The sequence below is a fragment of the Oncorhynchus clarkii genome, chromosome 12, assembly GCF_045791955.1.
Source record: "Oncorhynchus clarkii lewisi isolate Uvic-CL-2024 chromosome 12, UVic_Ocla_1.0, whole genome shotgun sequence".
Classification (NCBI taxonomy): domain Eukaryota; kingdom Metazoa; phylum Chordata; class Actinopteri; order Salmoniformes; family Salmonidae; genus Oncorhynchus; species Oncorhynchus clarkii.
Window position 1 is genome coordinate 93,592,727 of NC_092158.1, and position 22,428 is coordinate 93,615,154.

A 22,428-nucleotide genomic window follows, 5' to 3' on the forward strand; every position below is an offset into this window, starting at 1 on the left:
CCTGTGTTCCTCCTCCTCCATCTCTGTGTTCCTCCTCCTCCATCTCTGTGTTCCTCCTCCTCCATCTCTGTGTTCCTCCTCCTCCATCTCTGTGTTCCTCCTCCAACCCTGTTTTCCTTGTTTGCTGCCCAGGGACGTTGTTTTGTGTTCTCTAAACCTCTCTGATATGAGCCTATACTATATATTTATATATATATACTATACCATACTGGAGATATACTATACTATATATATATACAGTGCCTTGCGAAAGTATTCGGCCCCCTTGAACTTTGCGACCTTTTGCCACATTTCAGGCTTCAAACATAAAGATATAAAACTGTATTTTTTTGTGAAGAATCAACAACAAGTGGGACACAATCATGAAGTGGAACGACATTTATTGGATATTTCAAACTTTTTTAACAAATCAAAAACTGAAAAATTGGGCGTGCAAAATACAGTTTTATATCTTTATGTTTGAAGCCTGAAATGTGGCAAAAGGTCGCAAAGTTCAAGGGGGCCGAATACTTTTGCAAGGCACTGTATATACACACAATACCATATTGGATATATACTATACTATATATACATTTACTATATTGTATATACACTATAATATACTGGATATATACTATACTGGAGATATACTATACAATATATACACTATACTATATTGGATATATACTATACTCTATATACATTTACAATACTGGATATATACTATACTATACTGTATATACATTTACTATACTGTATATACACTATATTATACTGTATATATACTATACTGGAGATAAACTATACTATATTGGATATATACTATACTCTATATACATTTACTATACTGGATATATTCAGTATAATATACTGGATATATACTATACTGGATATATACTATACTGGAGATAAACTATACTATATTGGATATATAGTATACTCTATATACATTTACTATACTGGATATATACTATACTGGATATGTACTATACTATACTGTATATATACACTATACTGTATATACACTATAATATACTGTATATATGCTATACTATACTGTATATACACTGTACTATATATATATACGGTACTATTCTGGATATATATTATACTATACTGTATATATACTGTACTGTATATATACTGTACTGGATATATACTATACTGGATATACACTATGCTATACTGTATATACACAATACTATACTGTATATATACTATACTAAAAATACGGTACTATACTGTATATATATTATACTACACTGTATATATACTATACTGGATATATACTGTAATATATGGTATATACACTATACTATACTGTATATATACTATACTGATATATATATTATACTTTACTGTATATATGCTAAACTGTATATATACTACACTATACTGTATATATACTACACTATACTGTATGTATAATATACTGATCTATATATATTATACTATACCGTATATATACAATACTGATATATATATATATATATTATACACTGTATATATACTACACTATACTGTAGCCTGAGCCATCTTGATCTTCGTTACCCTAGCTTAGCACCGTGTGTGTGTGTGTGTGTGTGTGTGTGTGTGTGTGTGTGTGTGTGTGTGTGTGTGTGTGTGTGTGTGTGTGTGTGTGTGTGTTGGCAGGACTCTACCAGTAAGATGGAAGTGTGTGTATGAGATAGCTTGATCAGATCACAGCCATCTGATGGACATGTTTTTCCCCAGCAGGGTGTGTAGGTTCACATGGCTATCTGTTAGTTCCAGATCCTCCCTCCTCCTCCCCTCCTCCTCCTCTCCCCCTCCGTGTGACCCGTGGTCCAGTCCTGAGCAGAGTGGGTGGGAAGAAAGGGGGGATAAGGGAGAAAGAGGTGCTGGTGGACTGGGCATGGCTGAGTTCTCCTGGCCTCTCTGCTGCCCCTCAGTGGACAGAGCATGATACTGCAGCTGCTTGTAATAGAGGAAGTCTCTGGAGCAGACTTCACCACATCAGAATCCTCAGAGTGGGTTGTCTACAGTCTCTGGATGTGATTGGCCAGGTCCACCCTTCCATCCGTCTTCTCCCTCCCTCATCTTATCCAATAGCTCAACCAGACAGAGCCAGTCTTCTCCCTCCTCCATCTTCTCCAATAGCTCACCCAGACAGAGCCTGTCTTCTCCCTCCTCCATCTTCTCCAATAGCTCACCCAGACAGAGCCAGTCTTTTCCCTCCTCCATCTTCTCCAATAGCTCACCCAGACAGAGCCAGTCTTCTCCCTCCCTCATCTTCTCCAATAGCTCACCCAGACAGAGCCAGTCTTCTCCCTCCTCCATCTTCTCCAATAGCTCACCCAGACAGAGCCAGACTTCTCCCTCCTCCATCTTCTCCAATAGCTCACACAGACAGAACCTGTCTTCTCTGTCCCTCATCTTCTCCAATAGCTCACCCAGACAGAGCCAGTCTTCTCCCTCCCTCATCTTCTCCAATAGCTCACCCAGACAGAGCCTGTCTTCTCCCTCCTCCATCTTCTCCAATAGCTCACCCAGACAGAGCCTGTCTTCTCCGTCTCTCCCTCCTCTAGTAGCTCCTAGCCGTTAGCCTTTAGCCACCTACCTAGTCCTCCTCTCCTCTCTTGTTATTCTTAGCTAGTCTTTAGCCTTCAGCTGTTAGAGGTGTTTAGCCCAGCCCAGCCCATAGCTTTTAGCCACCTGTCTTCTCCTCTTCTGTCTCCTCTACTAGTGATTAGCTTTTAGCCATTAGCGGTTAGCCTTTAGCAATTAGCGGCTTGCTATTATCAGTTAGCCTTAAGCCATTAGCGGTTAGCCATTAGCCGTTAGCGGTTAGCTATTATCAGGTAGCCTTAAGCCATTAGCGGTTAGCCGTTAGTGGTTAGCTATTAGCGGTTAGCCTTTAGCCGTTAGTGGTTAGCCATTAGCCGTTAGCGGTTAGCCATTAGCCGTTAGCCCAGGGCCAGCCGTAGTGACAGAACTCCACCTGTCTTCTCTCTCCTAGAGCTCTGAGGCTGTTATCCAATGGCTGAGTGACTTTCAGCTGCAGGTCTACGCTCCAAACTTCATCAGCGCCGGGTATGACATAGCCACCATTAGCAGAATGACCCCAGAGGTAAGGAACCCCTGACCTCTGAACCCTATCCTTTAACCTGAAAGTTAAAGTCACGCTCTACACCCCGTCACCTCACTGCTCACTCACTGATCATAAATCAGTTGCCTTAGCAACCCCCCCCCCCCCCCACCCTCCTACCAGTAATACTGAAGACAGTTCAGATGCATACACCCCCCAGTCACTGAGCATGCCCAGGACCTCGTCTTTGATTGGCCAGGACAGGGCTGCCTGCAGATGGACACAAAGCTCCTCCTATGACAAAGTCCTGTGTGTTCTGTGTGTGTGTGTGTGTGTGTGTGTGTGTGTGTGTGTGTGTGTGTGTGTGTGTGTGTGTGTTCTGTGTGTGTGTGTGTGTGTGTCTCCCGCTGTGTGTGTACCTCAGACTAGTTATTCATTACACCCCTAGATGAGAACAAATCAATCAATATAGAATATTAGTAGATAATGAGGTCTCTAACTGCCAACTATCTGGCCATTAGCTAAGTAGAAAAATAAATCATAGAGTCTATCTACACACTGACTGGACTCTACCCGCACACTGACTGGACTCTACCCACACTCTGACTGGACTCTACCCACACACTGACTGGACTCTACCCGCACACTGACTGGACTCTACCCGCACACTGACTGGACTCTACCCACACACTGACTGGACTCTACCCGCACACTGACTCTACCCGCACACTGACTCTACCCGCACACTGACTGGACTCTACCCCCACACTGACTGGACTCTACCTGCACACTGACTCTACCCACACACTGACTGGACTCTACCCACACACTGACTGGACTCTACCCACACACTGACTGGACTCTACCCGCACACTGACTCTACCCGCACACTGACTCTACCCGCACACTGATTCTACCCACACACTGACTGGACTCTACCCGCACACTGACTGGACTCTACCCGCACACTGACTGGACTCTACCCGCACACTGACTGGACTCTACCCACACACTGACTGGACTCTACCCGCACACTGACTCTACCCGCTCACTGACTCTACCCGCACACTGAATGGACTCTACCCGCACACTGACTGGACTCTGCCCGCACACTGACTGGACTCTACCCGCACACTGACTGGACTCTACCCACTCACTGACTCTACCCACACACTGACTGGACTCTACCCGCACACTGACTCTACCCACACACTGACTGGACTCTACCCGCACACTGACTCTACCCACACACTGACTGGACTCTACCCACACACTGACTGGACTCTACCCACACACTGACTGGACTCTACCCACACACTGACTGGACTACCCACACACTGACTCTACCTGCACACTGACTCTACCCGCTCACTGACTCTACCCGCACACTGAATGGACTCTACCCGCACACTGACTGGACTCTGCCCGCACACTGACTGGACTCTACCCGCACACTGACTGGACTCTACCCACTCACTGACTCTACCCACACACTGACTGGACTCTACCCGCACACTGACTCTACCCACACACTGACTGGACTCTACCCGCACACTGACTCTACCCACACACTGACTGGACTCTACCCACACACTGACTGGACTCTACCCACACACTGACTGGACTCTACCCACACACTGACTGGACTACCCACACACTGACTCTACCCACACATTGACTGGACTACCCGCACACTGACTCTAACCACACACTGACTGGACTCTACCCGCACACTGACTCTACCCACACACTGACTGGACTCTACCCGCACACTGACTCTACCCGCACACTGACTCTGCCCGCACACTGACTCTACCCGCACACTGACTGGACTCTACCCGCACACTGACTCTACCCGCACACTGACTGGACTCTGCCCGCACACTGACTGGACTCTACCCGCTCACTGACTCTACCCACACACTGACTGGACTCTACCCGCACACTGACTCTACCCACACACTGACAGGACTCTACCCGCACACTGACTCTACCCACACACTGACTGGACTCTACCCGCACACTGACTCTACCCACACACTGACTGGACTCTACCCACACACTGACTGGACTCTACCCACACACTGACTGGACTACCCACACACTGACTCTACCCACACATTGACTGGACTACCCGCACACTGACTCTAACCACACACTGACTGGACTCTACCCGCACACTGACTCTACCCACACACTGACTGGACTCTACCCGCACACTGACTCTACCCGCACACTGACTCTGCCCGCACACTGACTCTACCCGCACACTGACTGGACTCTACCCGCACACTGACTCTACCCGCACACTGACTGGACTCTGCCCGCACACTGACTGGACTCTACCCGCTCACTGACTCTACCCACACACTGACTGGACTCTACCCGCACACTGACTCTACCCACACACTGACAGGACTCTACCCGCACACTGACTCTACCCACACACTGACTGGACTCTACCCGCACACTGACTCTACCCACACACTGACTGGACTCTACCCACACACTGACTGGACTCTACCCACACACTGACTGGACTACCCACACACTGACTCTACCCACACATAGACTGGACTACCCGCACACTGACTCTAACCACACACTGACTGGACTCTACCCGCACACTGACTCTACCCACACACTGACTGGACTCTACCCGCACACTGACTCTACCCGCACACTGACTCTGCCCGCACACTGACTCTACCCGCACACTGACTGGACTCTACCCGCACACTGACTGGACTCTACCCGCACACTGACTGGACTCTACCCGCACACTGACTGGACTCTACCCGCACACTGACTGGACTCTACCCGCACACTGACTCTACCCGCACACTGACTCTACCCGCACACTGACTCTACCCGCACACTGACTCTACCCGCACACTGACTCTACCCGCACACTGACTGGACTCTACCCGCACACTGACTGGACTTTACCCACACACTGACTGGACTCTACCCGCACACTGACTCTACCCACACACTGACTCTACCCACACACTGACTCTACCCACACACTGACTCTACCCACACACTGACTCTACCCACACACTGACTCTACCCACACACTGACTGGACTCTACCCACACACTGACTGGACTCTACCCGCACACTGACTCTACCCACACACTGACTGGACTCTACCCACACACTGACTCTACCCACACACTGACTCTACCCACACACTGACTGGACTCTACCCACACACTGACTCTACCCACACACTGACTCTACCCACACACACTGACTGGACTCTACCCACACACGGACTCTACCCACACACTGACTGGGGTCTACCCGTACACTGACTGGACTCTACCCGCACACTGACTGCGGTCTACCCACACTCTGACTGGACTCTACCCACACACTGACTGGGGTCTACCCACACTCTGACTGGACTCTACCCACACACTGACTGGACTCTACCCACACTCTGACTGGACTCTACCCACACACTCACTGGCAACAATAGAGTTATCAAATTAAGATCCTACATCTGTATATTGGGATAATTAGAGTATAGTGGAGTGGAGTTGGGAGGAGCCAGGTTTTGGGTGGGGACAGACAGTGGGTGGGCGGAGCCAGACAGTTGATGGGTGGAGCCAGATTGTTGAGACATACACTGGGTGGGTGGAGTCAGACTGTGGATAGTTGGGGCTAGGTGATAGGTGGGTGGAGCCAGACTGTGGGTGTGGCCAGACAGTGTGGTGGGTGTGGCCAGACTGTAGATAGGTGGGAGCCATGCTGTGGGTGTGGCCAGACTGTAGATAGGTGGAGCCATGCTGTGGGTGGAGCCATGCTGTGGGTGGAGCTGGGGTCTAGTGATACAACGCTTCTTTCTCACTGCCAACATCCTCTCTCTCCTCTTCACCTTCATTTCCCTTTGGGGACATTTACCTTCCTGTCCTGTGGTACAGCTTGTCACCTGGACACTGTGTGTGTCTGTGGTGTCTGTGGTGTCTGTGGTGCCGGTGGTGTCTGTGTTTTCTGTGGTGTCTGTTGTGTCTGGTGTCTATGGTGCCGGTGGTGTCTGGTATCTGTGGTGCCGGTGGTGTCTGGTGTCTGTGGTGTCTGGTGTCTGTGGTGCCGGTGGTGTCTGTGTTTTCTGAGGTGTCTGGTGCCTGTGGTGTCAGGTGTCTGTGATGTCTGGTGTCTGTGGTGTCTGGTGTCTGTGGTGTCTGTGGTGTCTGGAGTCTGGTGTCTCTGTGGTAATGAAGTGTGTGTATCTGTGGAGAGTTTGGAAGCGTCTCACCTATTTTTCCTTGGTGTTGTGTGTGTGTGGTACGTGTGTGTGTGTGTGTGTGTGTGGTACGTGTGTGTGTGTGTGTGTGTGTGTGTGTGTGTGTGTGTGTGTGTGTCTGTGTGTGTGTCTGTGTAGGATCTCACGGCCATCGGAGTGACCAAACCAGGCCACAGAAAGAAGATGACATCAGAGATCAACAAACTCAGCATCACTGAGTGGCTCCCTGACCAGAAACCTGTTAGTAACTGACCTGAGACCTGTTAGTAACTGACCTGAAACCTGTTAGTAACTGACCAGAAACCTGTTAGTAACTGACCTGAGACCTGTTAGTAACTGACCTGAGACCTGTTAGTTACTGACCTGAGACCTTTTAGTAACTGACCTCAGACCTGTCAGTAACTGACCTGAGACCTGTTAGTTACTGACCTGAGACCTGTTAGTAACTGACCTCAGACCTGTTAGTAACTGACCTCAGACCTGTTAGTAACTGACCTCAGACCAGTTAGTAACTGACCTGAAACCTGTTAGTAACTGACCTCAGACCTGTTAGTAACTGACCTGAGACCATGTCAGTAACTGACCTGAGACCTGTTAGTAACTGACCTCAGACCTGTTAGTAACTGACCTGAGACCTGTTAGTAACTGACCTGAGACCTGTTAGTAACTGACCTCAGACCTGTTAGTAACTGACCTCAGACCTGTTAGTAACTGACCTGAAACCTGTTAGTAACTGACCTCAGACCTGTTAGTAACTGACCTGAGACCATGTCAGTAACTGACCTGAAACCTGTTAGTAACTGACCTGAAACCTGTTAGTAACTGACCTCAGACCTGTTAGTAACTGACCAGAGACCTGTTAGTTACTGACCAGAAACCTGTTAGTAACTGACCTGAAACCTGTTAGTTACTGACCTCAGACCTGTTAGTTACTGACCTGAGACCTTGTTGTTGTTGTTGTTGTAACTAGGTGGTAGAGTGGTAGTCGGCGATATGGCTGAGCCTGTACTAACTATTGTGTGTGTGTGTGTGTGTTTAGGCCAGCCTGGCAGAGTGGTTGTCAGCGATAGGGTTGAGCCTGTACTAACTATTGTGCGTGTGTGTGTGTGTGTGTGTGTGTGTGTGTGTGTGTGTGTGTGTGTGTGTGTGTGTGTGTTTAGGCCAGCCTGGCAGAGTGGTTGTCAGCGATAGGGCTGAGTCAGTACCAGCAGGTTCTGGTGCAGAACGGATACGAAAACATTGACTTCATCACAGACATCACCTGGGAGGACCTGCAGGAGATAGGCATCATGAAGCTGGGTAGGACGTACACACACACACACACACACACACACACACACACACACACACACACACACACACACACACACACACACACACACACACACACACACACACACACACACACACACACACACACACACACACACACACACACACAGTTTAAAGACAGAAGCAAGGCAACTGAATGTATCCTTCCGTCTCATCTTTGAACGTCGATGTTAAAATGACCACCTGTCGTCTGAACTCCCCGTTCCTTTGAAAACAGAATTGATTAAATATCAAAAGGAGAATGCATGTAGCCACACACTGACTGGACTCTACCCACACACTGACTGGACTCTACCTACACTGACTGGACTCTACCTACACTGACTGGACTCTACCTACACACTGACTGGACTCTACCTACACTGACTGGACTCTACCTACACTGACTGGACTCTACCTACACACTGACTGGACTCTACCTACACTGACTGGACTCTACCTACACTGACTGGACTCTACCTACACTGACTGGACTCTACCTACACTGACTGGACTCTACCTACACACTGACTGGACTCTACCTACACTGACTGGACTCTACCCACACTGACTGGACTCTACCCACACTGACTGGACTCTACCTACACTGACTGGACTCTACCTACACTGACTGGACTCTACCTACACTGACTGGACTCTACCTACACTGACTGGACTCTACCTACACTGACTGGACTCTACCCACACTGACTGGACTCTACCTACACTGACTGGACTCTACCTACACTGACTGGACTCTACCTACACTGACTAGACTCTAGCCACACTGACTGGACTCTACCCACACTGACTGGACTCTACCTACACTGACTGGACTCTACCTACACTGACTGGACTCTACCCACACTGACTGGACTCTACCTACACTGACTGGACTCTACCCACACTGACTGGACTCTACCTACACTGACTGGACTCTACCCACACTGACTGGACTCTACCTACACTGACTGGACTCTACCCACACTGACTGGACTCTACCCACACTGACTGGACTCTACCCACACTGACTGGACTCTACCCACACTGACTGGACTCTACCCACACTGACTGGACTCTACCTACACTGACTGGACTCTACCCACACTGACTGGACTCTACCCACACTGACTGGACTCTACCCACACTGACTGGACTCTACCTACACTGACTGGACTCTACCTACACTGACTGGACTCTACCTACACTGACTGGACTCTACCTACACTGACTGGACTCTACCCACACTGACTGGACTCTACCTACACTGACTGGACTCTACCCACACTGACTGGACTCTACCCACACTGACTGGACTCTACCTACACTGACTGGACTCTACCTACACTGACTGGACTCTACCTACACTGACTGGACTCTACCCACACACTGACTGGACTCTACCTACACTGACTGGACTCTACCTACACTGACTGGACTCTACCTACACTGACTGGACTCTACCCACACTGACTGGACTCTACCCACACTGACTGGACTCTACCCACACTGACTGGACTCTACCTACACTGACTGGACTCTACCTACACTGACTGGACTCTACCTACACTGACTGGACTCTACCTACACTGACTGGACTCTACCTACACTGACTGGACTCTACCCACACTGACTGGACTCTACCCACACTGACTGGACTCTACCTACACTGACTGGACTCTACCTACACTGACTGGACTCTACCCACACTGACTGGACTCTACCCACACTGACTGGACTCTACCCACACTGACTGGACTCTACCTACACTGACTGGACTCTACCTACACTGACTGGACTCTACCCACACTGACTGGACTCTACCCACACTGACTGGACTCTACCTACACTGACTGGACTCTACCTACACTGACTGGACTCTACCCACACTGACTGGACTCTACCCACAATCCCAGACTGACCCTTTAATATGAGACGGCTTATAACGTTATCGATTTAAAGATCGAAAAATGGATCTCCTTCCATCCAATCTCAGCCCTGATCGATATTAAAACTCTGTTACTAACTTCCCCTGATCAAACCAACCTGACCCCTGAACTCTGTTACTACCAACCTGACCCCTGAACTCTGTTACTACCAACCTGACCCCTGAACTCTGTTACTACCAACCTGACCCCTGAACTCTGTTACTAACCTCCCCTGATCAAACCAACCTAACCCCTGAACTCTGTTACTACCAACCTGACCCCTGAACTCTGTTACTAACCTCCCCTGATCAAACCAACCTGACCCCTGAACTCTGTTACTAACCTACCCTGATCAAACCAACCAGTCTCCTGAACTCTGTTACTACCAACCAGTCTCCTGAACTCTGTTACTACCAACCTGACCCCTGAACTCTGTTACTACCAACCTGACCCCTGAACTCTGTTACTACCAACCTGACCCCTGAACTCTGTTACTAACCTCCCCTGATCAAACCAACCTGACCCCTGAACTCTGTTACTAACCTACCCTGATCAAACCAACCAGTCTCCTGAACTCTGTTACTACCAACCTGACCCCTGAACTCTGTTACTACCAACCTGACCCCTGAACTCTGTTACAAACCTCCAAAAGTAAAAAAATTTAAAAAAAATTAAAAAAAACACAAAAGTAAAGACTCAGTGCTACAACATGGTATTTCAGACACTACAGTTGAGGAACAATGGGAAAGTAATTCTGCTTTGAAAGTTTGGAAACCCCACTTTGGGAACCCCACTTTTTTTGAGAAAATGACCCTTGAATGTTTTGCTACACCTACTGGAGAGCTTTACTTTGTCTACACCCATTCAGCATCGTTCACACCCTTTTAAGCCTTCAGCCCCACCCTATCTCTTTTTAAGGATTCACATGTGAGGCCATGTGCTAAAAAGAGGGAGTACGGTAGTGTAGTAAACAAATAAAGATTTACAATAGATGGCTGTAATCACCCCTCAGACACATCTAGCTAAGTGGATGGGTCACTACTGTCTAGACATGTTAATATAATACAATAGATGGCTGTAATCACCCCTCAAACACATCTAGCTAAGTGGATGGGTCCCTACTGTCTAGACATGTTAATATAATACAATAGATGGCTGTAATCACCCCTCAGACACATCTAGCTAAGTGAATGGGTCCCTATTGTCTAAACATGTTCATATAATACAATAGATGGCTGTAATCACCCCCAGACACATCTAGCTAAGTGAATGGGTCCCTATTGTCTAAACATGTTCATATAATACAATAGATGGCTGTAATCACCCCTCAGACACATCTAGCTAAGTGGATGGGTCCCTATTGTCTAAACATGTTCATATAATACAATAGATGGCTGTATTCACCCCCAGACACATCTGGCTAATTTGATGGTCCATGTAATCATCTGGCAAAGTGGAGTCTTTTCTTTAAACATGCAGCTAGTTAGCTAGCTAAACAATGAACCATAATCCCAAACCCCATACAGTAAAAACAGATCGTTATAGTTAGCCACCATGCATGAAATGAAGTAGCATGAATCTACAGCTAGCTAAAGCTAACCAATTAGGTTGGGCCATAACTACCAATGACAATTTATTACTGGGATTCTAATAATATTACTACACAGATATGTAATGTTAGCTAGCGAGCCAGAAAGCTACCGTTTCGCTAGCTAACAAGCCAGCAAGCTAACGTTCGCTAGCTAACGAGCCAGCAAGCTAATGTTTCGCTAGCTAGCGAGCCAGCAAGCTACCGTTTCGCTAGCTAGCGAGCCAGCAAGCTAACATTTCGCTAGCTAGCGAGCCAGCAAGCTAACGTTTCGCTAGCTAACGAGCCAGCAAGCTAACGTTTCGCTAGCTAACAAGCCAGCAAGCTAACGGCGCAGCTTTTTCCCCGCTAATATTTGTCGATAGATCGCTCTGCTAAATTCAAGGCAGCAATGTTGTCGAGAGCAGTTGCAACACCTTTTTGCAGTTCTCCGTGGCTAACGTTTATATAGTTGCTGTAGCAAGTACACCAACCAGTAATTTGACCATTTTTATTAATATTTACAGACGATAAACAAGTTTGTTATTAAAGACACATGAAAGTTCACATGTCACAGAAGGCATTTATGCCTCCCCAAAAAAACACATTTTGAATGAAAAATACATTTAAAAAAACATTCAAATGCCTCTCCTGTGAAGTAGTGACGTTGCGCTTCCTGAAATGGCTCACTTATATTAAACTGTTCAATACATATTATACATTAGACGCCTTACAATATTATCTCATATCATATCTTGTTTCGTTTTGTCCCCACTAGGTCACCAGAAGAAGCTGATGCTAGCTGTGAAGCGATTGGCTGAGATGCAGCGTGGCTCTGAGGGGCGGAGCTCCCCCAGGAAAAAGCCTCCACCAATCACACAGCAGCAGGAAGTGATGTCCATAGAGAACAGGCCCCCTGACAACGGTGAGGTCACAATAGAATCATTTACCTGTACCTCTATCTCTCCATCTCTCTCTCATCATATGTAATATATCTCTCCATCATATGTAATATATCTCTCCATCTCTCTCCATCATATGTAATATATCTCTCCATCATATGTAATATCTCTCTCCATCATATGTAATATATCTCTCCATCTCTCTCTCATCATATGTAATATATCTCTCCATCATATGTAATATATCTCTCCATCTCTCTCCATCATATGTAATATATCTCTCCATCATATGTAATATATCTCTCCATCATATGTAATATATCTCTCCATCATATGTAATATATCTCTCCATCATATGTAATATATCTCTCCATCATATGTAATATATCTCTCCATCTCTCTCTCCATCATATGTAATATATCTCTCCATCATATGTAATATATCTCTCCATCATATGTAATATATCTCTCCATCATACGTAATATATCTCTCCATCATATGTAATATATCTCTCCATCATATGTAATATATCTCTCCATCTCTCTCTCCATCATATGTAATATATCTCTCCATCATACGTAATATATCTCTCCATCATACGTAATATATCTCTCCATCATATGTAATATATCTCTCCATCATATGTAATATATCTCTCCATCTCCCTCTCCATCATATGTAATATATCTCTCCATCTCCCTCTACATCATATGTAATATATCTCTCCATCATATGTAATATATCTCTCCATCATATGTAATATATCTCTCCATCTCTCTCTCCATCATATGTAATATATCTCTCCATCATATGTAATATATCTCTCCATCATATGTAATATATCTCTCCATCATATGTAATATATCTCTCCATCATATGTAATATATCTCTCCATCTCTCTCTCCATCATATGTAATATATCTCTCCATCATATGTAATATATTTCTCCATCATATGTAATATATCTCTCCATCATATGTAATATCTCTCTCCATCATATGTAATATATCTCTCCATCTCTCTCTCATCATATGTAATATATCTCTCCATCATATGTAATATATCTCTCCATCTCTCTCCATCATATGTAATATATCTCTCCATCTCTCTCCATCATATGTAATATATCTCTCCATCATATGTAATATATCTCTCCATCTCTCTCCATCATATGTAATATATTTCTCCATCATATGTAATATATCTCTCCATCTCTCTCTCCATCATACGTAATATATCTCTCCATCATATGTAATATATCTCTCCATCATATGTAATATATCTCTCCATCTCTCTCTCCATCATATGTAATATATCTCTCCATCATATGTAATATATCTCTCCATCATACGTAATATATCTCTCCATCATATGTAATATATCTCTCCATCATATGTAATATATCTCTCCATCTCTCTCTCCATCATATGTAATATATCTCTCCATCATACGTAATATATCTCTCCATCATATGTAATATATCTCTCCATCATATGTAATATATCTCTCCATCTCTCTCTCCATCATACGTAATATATCTCTCCATCATATGTAATATATCTCTCCATCATATGTAATATATCTCTCCATCTCTCTCTCCATCATATGTAATATATCTCTCCATCTCTCTCTCCATCATATGTAATATATCTCTCCATCATATGTAATATATCTCTCCATCTCTCTCTCCATCATATGTAATATATCTCTCCATCATATGTAATATATCTCTCCATCATATGTAATATATCTCTCTCCATCATATGTAATATATCTCTCCATCTCTCTCTTCATCATATTTAATATATCTCTCCATCATATGTAATATATCTCTCTCCATCATATGTAATATATCTCTCCATCTCTCTCTTCATCATATTTAATATATCTCTCCATCATATGTAATATATCTCTCTCTTCATCATATTTAATATATCTCTCCATCATATGTAATATATCTCTCTCTTCATCATATTTAATATATCTCTCCATCATATGTAATATATCTCTCCATCATATGTAATATCTCTCTCCATCATATGTAATATATCTCTCCATCTCTCTCTCCATCATATGTAATATATCTCTCCATCATATGTAATATATCTCTCCATCATATTTAATATATCTCTCCATCTCTCTCTCCATCATATTTAATATATCTCTCCATCATATTTAATATATCTCTCCATCATATGTAATATATCTCTCCATCATATGTAATATATCTCTCCATCATATGTAATATATCTCTCCATCATATGTAATATATCTCTCCATCATATGTAATATATCTCTCCATCATATGTAATATATCTCTCCATCATATGTAATATATCTCTCCATCTCTCTCCATCATATGTAATATATCTCTCCATCATATGTAATATATCTCTCCATCTCTCTCTCCATCATATGTAATATATCTCTCCATCATATGTAATATATCTCTCCATCATATGTAATATATCTCTCCATCTCTCTCCAGAAATCGTCACTTCTCCCAAGTTGTGCACCTTCCAGGACAGCGAGTTGAGCCCCGAGCTGCAGACAGCGCTGATCCAGCCTAGCCCAGAGGTCAAGGGTCAAAGGACCCGCAGCCTCAGCAAGGACCCCGAGGAGGGAGTAGGGCCAGGGGGTAGAGGAGGAGGAGGAGGAGTGCCCCCTAAGAAGGAGGCTCGGACCATGAGACAGACCAGCCAGGGGAGCCAGAGAGGCAGCGCCTCATCCAAACCTCGCCCACCCTCCCACGCCCACTCAATGCCGGCACCCCCTTACACTCCCCCTCACACCCCCACCAAGAAACCCCTGCACTCCTCCACCTCCGCCCCGGGCCCCTCACCGCAGGCCAAACCCAAATCCTCCCCACAGCTAATACAAGGAGAGAGGCCTGGTTCCCCCCGCTCTCACCCCCTGTCCAACGCACATCGCGGGACTCACAACACCCAGACTCAGCCTGGTCCTCAGCCTGGTCCTCAGCCCCAGCCTAGTCCTCAGCCCCAGCCTGGTCCTCAGCCCCAACCTGGTCCTCAGCCCCAGCCTGGTCCTCAGCCCCAGCCTGGTCCTCAGCCCCAGCACCAACCCACACCTACTCCCCAATCTCAGCCTACAGCCCAGCCGACTGAGGAAGAGGAGAGGGAGAAGGAGAGGGAGAAAGAGAGGGGGATTGAGAGGGAGAAAGAGAGGGGGATTGAGAAGGAGAGCACCCTCCAGCCGCAGCCCAGCCCCCAGGTGTCTGTTCCCCTCCTGTGCCTGCCTCCGGAGGCTGAGGGGGGAGACGGGGGAGAGATGGGTGAGGCGGGTGAGGCCCTCCTTAAGAAGCGAGCTAACAGTCTGAACCGCTACGCTGGGTCTGACGGGGAGGGGGAGGAGAGGGGGGGTGGAGGTGCAGGGGCGGGGACAGGAGTGGCCCCTCCAGGGAGGCTAGCAGGGGGCGGTACAGGTAAATACGCCACGGTGACTCACCGGGTCAGCCGCAGCCACTCCGTACGCAACCAGGACAAGAACGTCAACCGCAGCCAATCACAGTCCATCGCCCTGCGACCCAAGAAGAAAGGCCCGCCCCCTCCGCCTCCCAAACGCTCCAGCTCAGCTATCTCGAACTCCAACCTCGCCGACACACACACGCCGACACAGACACACGCGGCTGACGGGCTGCTGGGCGTGCCCTACAACCCCCAGCGACGGGCCAGCGACTTGGGTGTATCCGTGGAGACGGTCGTCGTGGATACGGGGAGCGCGGGCAGCGTGAGGAGCATAGCGGCCATGTTGGAAATGTCCTCTATCGGGGGCGGGGCCAAGGGCATGGCTATACAGAGAAACTTCCTACAGGTAGGGGAGGTGTTGTATGTTTCAAAACTCTCTCACTGTCTGTCACAACCCTGCCTTTGTGTACAAATCTACCTCAAATACCTTATTATTATCTATCCTGATGTCTAGTCACTTTACCCTGCCTTCATCTACATATCTACCTCTAATACCTTATTATTATCTATCCTGATGCATAGTCACTTTACCCTGCCTTCATGTACATATCTACCTCTAATACCTTATTATTATCTATCCTGATGTCTAGACACTTTACCCTGCCTTCATGTACATATCTACCTCAAATACCTTATTATTATCTATCCTGATGTCTAGTCACTTTACCCTGCCTTCATGTACATATCTACCTATAATACCTTATTATTATCTATCCTGATGCATAGTCACTTTACCCTGCCTTTCATGTACATATCTACCTCAAATACCTTATTATTATCTATCCTGATGTCTAGTCACTTTACCCTGCCTTCATGTACATATCTACCTCAAATATCTCATACCTCTGCACATTGATCTGGTACTTCCTGTATATAGCTGCATATTGATCTGGTACTTCCTGTATATAGCTCCACATTGATCTGGTACTTCCTGTATATAGCTCCACATTGATCTGGTACTGGTACTTCCTGTATATAGCTCCACATTGATCTGGTACTGGTACTTCCTGTATATAGCTCCATATTGATCTGGTACTTCCTGTATATAGCTCCACATTGATCTGGTACTGGTACTTCCTGTATATAGCTCCACATCGATCTGGTACTTCCTGTATATAGCTCCACATCGATCTGGTACTTCCTGTATATAGCTCCACATCGATCTGGTACTTCCTGTATATAGCTCCACATCGATCTGGTACTTCCTGTATATAGCTCCACATTGATCTGGTACTTCCTGTATATAGCTCCACATTGATCTGGTACTTCCTGTATATACGTAGCTCCACATTGATATGGTACTTCCTGTATTTAGCTCCACATTGATCTGGTACTTCCTGTATAGAGCTCCACATTGATCTGGTACTTCCTGTATATACGTAGCTCCACATTGATCTGGTACTTCCTGTATATACGTAGCTCCACATTGATCTGGTACTTCCTGTATATAGCTCCACATTGATCTGGTACTTCCTGTATATAGCTCCACATTGATCTGGTACTTCCTGTATATAGCTCCACATTGATCTGGTACTTCCTGTATATAGCTCCACATTGATCTGGTACTTCCTGTATATAGCTCCACATTGATCTGGTACTTCCTGTATATAGCTCCATTCGTGTGTATTTTATTGACGTTACCATTTTATTTTTGTTCAACTCTGCACCGTCGGGAGAGGCTCGTCAGTCAGCGTTTCACTGTAAAAATCTAATCTAGTTGTATCTATCGCATGTGACAACTACAATGTGATTTGATTTGTCAGCAGCGGGATGCCATTGGTCTGGACGGGGAGGTGGTGAACCGCCGTAGAACCATCAGTGGTCCTGTTACTGAGCTGGTCGCTGCAGCTAGGAGGGACAGACCTACCCCCGTACCACTGTGTACCGCACCCCAACCCTCTCCTCTCCCTTCTACACCCCAGCTGCCTTCCTCCCCTCGCTCCCCCTCCTCCCCTCACCCCTCGTCTCCTCACCCCTCGTCTCCTCACACCCCTTCTTCCGGTAGTTCGGCCGAGAACCTTCCGTTTGCTGCTGAGAGGAAACAGACCGTGAAGAGGCAGAGAGGAGAGGGAGAGGAAGAAGGAGAAACAGAGGTGAGCGTTTACAATTTTATGAATTTGTATGAAAACACTGAGATATGGTGTCTGTACATGAAAAATGATCAATTATATTATTTTTGGGGGGAGGCACGGTCAAAAAATCTTATATTGTTATTTATAAGCTGTGTCGTTATGTTTGTCTCTAGGGTGATGGAGACGGTCTCCATGGAGACGGCATGTTCTCCCTTCCCCAGGATGAGCTGTCCCGGGTCGACGCCACGGCAACCCTGAAACGGCGTCCCCGCTGCAACAAGCCTCACCCCAACGGGTCGCGTTTCACCCTGACAGAGTCTTCCACCGTCAAGCGCCGTCCCAAGAGCAGAGACAAGGAGCCGGAGGGCTTCTCAGAGAGCGGCATCGCAGACATCACCGGGACCTCCAAGACATGGGCCTCTAACACCGGGGCCGTTCACACCGGGGCCGCTAACACCGGGGCTGTTACCGGGCCGGAGCCGGGGCCAGCCATACCGTACGAGAACGGCACCGCCACCGTTAAACGCCGGCCGGTGTATGAGACGGGAGAAGCGGAGCCTAGTCCGATCCAGGCTACGCCTCCTCTCAGGGACAGCTCAGACCTGGGAGGACCAGGGGTGGTGGCAGGGGGAGAAGGGGGAGGAGCGGTGACCCCTGTGAGGAAACCCAAACCCCCCGTCTCCCCCAAACCTGTCCTGGCTCAGATGAGGAGACACTCCTCCTCTAGAAAAGTCCCCCTGCCTGGACCTGGCACCCCCGGCAGCCCAGGTACTGTCCTGCACTGGGATTTACTAGCATGTAATACTGATGCCCAGCTCTCAATGTAAAGTTCTCACCTATAGGTCTGTCGGCTAATCTCCCTCTCTCACACCTTCCTCTCTCTCACACCTTCCTCTCTCTCTCTCTCTCTCTCTCTCTCACACCTTCCTCTCTCTCTCACACCTCTCTCTCTCTCTCTCTCCTTCCTCTCTACCCAGTTGAAGCAAAGAAGATTCCTCCCCCAGTCTCCCCCAAACCGGCTCCTCCCCCCACAGCCCCTAAACCAACCAAACACCTCCACTCTATAAGCACACCCACCTCCCCCCCCTACTCCTCCTCCCCCAACCCCAAACCCCCCACCCCTCCCGCCCAGAGTCCCCACACCCCACTCACCCCCCAGAGTCCCCACACCCCCCTCACACCCACCCCTCCACCAATCAAACCCCCCCGCTCCTCCATCGGGGGCGTGTCCGTGGACATGGGAACAGTGGCGGCGGTCAGCGTGGTGATGTCAGAGGCGGAGTCTGTGCATCAGAAGCTGGAGGAGACGAGCGCGTCATTGGCTGCTGCCTTAAAGGCTGTAGAGGACAAGATACGAGAGGAACAAGAGTGAGTTACTACACACACACACATCAATATTGGATATACATTATCCCCAATGCTAATCAATATTGGATATACATTATCCCCAATGCTAATCAATATTGGATATACATTATCCCCAATGCTAATCAATATTGGATATACAGTGCCTTGCGAAAGTATTCGGCCCCCTTGAACTTTGCGACCTTTTGCCACATTTCAGGCTTCAAACATAAAGATATAAAACTGTATTTTTTTTTTGCACGCCCAATTTTTCAGTTTTTGATTTGTTAAAAAAGTTTGAAATATCCAATAAATGTCGTTCCACTTCATGATTGTGTCCCACTTGTTGTTGATTCTTCACAAAAAAATACAGTTTTATATCTTTATGTTTGAAGCCTGAAATGTGGCAAAAGGTCGCAAAGTTCAAGGGGGTCGAATACTTTCGCAAGGCACTGTACATTATCCCCAATGCTGATTAATATTGGAGACACATTATCCAAAATGCTGATCAAAATTGGAGACACATTATCCCCAATGCTAATCAATATTGGAGACACATTATCCCCAATGCTAATCAATATTGGAGACACGTTATCCACAATACTGATCAATATTGGAGACACATTATTCCCAATGCTGATCAATATTGGAGACACATTATCCCCAATGCTGATCAATATTGGAGACACATTATCCATAATGTTAATCAATATGGGAGACACATGATCCATAATGCTGATCAATATTGGAGACACATTATCCCCAATGCTAATCAATATTGGAGACACATGATCCATAATGCTGATCAATATTGGAGACACATTATCCATAATGCTAATCAATATTGGAGACACATTATCCATAATGCTAATCAATATTGGAGACAAATTATCCCCAATGCTAATCAATATTGGAGACACGTTATCCACAATGCTGATGCTAGACCAGTATGTAGGGGATCTAGTTTTAGACCAGTATGTAGGGTTTCTAGTTTCAGACTAGTATGTCGGGGGATCTATTTTCAGACCAGTATGTAGGGGATCTAGTTTCAGACCAGTATGCAGGGGGATCTAGTTTCAGACTCTTCGTATTTATCCTCATATGAATAGTCAATTGGTTTCAGTTTCTCAAGCCATGCGGTTCTGAATGAGCCAACGTGGAATGGTTTGGTGTTTATGTCTTTATCCTCAAAAACGGGAATATTTCGTAGGGGATCTAGTTTCAGACTAGTGTGTAGGGGATCTAGTTTCAGGCCAGTATGTAGTGGGATCTAGTTTCAGACCAGTATGCAAGGGATCTAGTTTCAGACCAGTATGCAAGGGCTCTAGTTTCAGACCAGTTTGTAGGGGATCTAGTTTCAGACCAGTATGTAGGGGGATCTAGTTTCAGACCAGTATGTAGGGGCTTTAGTTTCAGACCAGTATGTAGGGGGATCTAGTTTCACAGCAGTATGTAGGAGGATCTAGTTTCAGACCAGTATGCAAGGGATCTAGTTTCAGACCAGTATGCAAGGGCTCTAGTTTCAGACCAGTTTGTAGGGGATCTAGTTTCAGACCAGTAATTAGGTGGATCTAGTTTCAGACCAGTATGTAGGGGGATCTAGTATGTAGGGGATCTAGTTTCAGACCAGTATGTGGGGGATCTAGTTTCAGACCAGTTTGTAGGGGATCTAGTTTCAGACCCGTATGTAAGGGATCTAGTTTCAGTCCAGTTTGTAGGGGATCTAGTTTCAGACCAGTATGTATGGGGATCTAGTTTCACACCAGTATGTAGGGGATCTAGTTAGTATGTAAGGGATCTTGTTTTACCAGTGTGTAGGGGATCTAGTTTCAGGCTAGTGTGTAGGGGATCTAGTTTCACACCAGTGTGTAGGGGATCTAGTTTCAGCCCAGTGAGTAGGGGATCTAGTTTCACACCAGTGTGTAGGGGATCTAGTTTCAGACTAGTATTTAGGGGATCTATTTTCAGACCAGTATGTAGGGGGATATAGTTTCAGACCAGTATGTAGGGGGATCTAGTTTCAGACCAGTATGTAGGGGGATCTAGTTTCAGACCAGTATGTAGGGGGATCTAGTTTCAGACCAGTATGTAGGGGGATCTAGTTTCACAGCAGTATGTAGGAGGATGTAGTTTCAGACCAGTATGCAAGGGATCTAGTTTCAGACCAGTATGCAAGGGCTCTAGTTTCAGACCAGTTTGTAGGGGATCTAGTTTCAGACCAGTAATTAGGTGGATCTAGTTTCAGACCAGTATGTAGGGGGATCTAGTATGTAGGGGATCTAGTTTCAGACCAGTATGTGGGGGATCTAGTTTCAGACCAGTTTGTAAGGGATCTAGTTTCAGACCCGTATGTAAGGGATCTAGTTTCAGTCCAGTTTGTAGGGGATCTAGTTTCAGACCAGTATGTATGGGGATCTAGTTTCACACCAGTATGTAGGGGATCTAGTTAGTATGTAAGGGATCTTGTTTTACCAGTGTGTAGGGGATCTAGTTTCAGGCCAGTGTGTAGGGGATCTA

General features: G+C 46.4%; 1 protein-coding gene across 1 annotated transcript in view; it reads left to right on the forward strand.

The window, feature by feature from the left end:
* Positions 1-22,428, forward strand: part of LOC139421672 (caskin-1-like) — a 120,196-nt gene that overhangs the window by 92,797 nt on the left and 4,971 nt on the right. The window contains exons 16-23 of the mRNA XM_071172763.1: positions 2,978-3,088; positions 7,440-7,541; positions 8,462-8,600; positions 12,886-13,032; positions 15,499-16,841; positions 18,259-18,588; positions 18,741-19,335; positions 19,545-19,935. Of these exons, the coding sequence (XP_071028864.1) occupies positions 2,978-3,088; positions 7,440-7,541; positions 8,462-8,600; positions 12,886-13,032; positions 15,499-16,841; positions 18,259-18,588; positions 18,741-19,335; positions 19,545-19,935 (3,158 nt within the window). The remainder of the gene's footprint in view (positions 1-2,977; positions 3,089-7,439; positions 7,542-8,461; positions 8,601-12,885; positions 13,033-15,498; positions 16,842-18,258; positions 18,589-18,740; positions 19,336-19,544; positions 19,936-22,428) is intronic.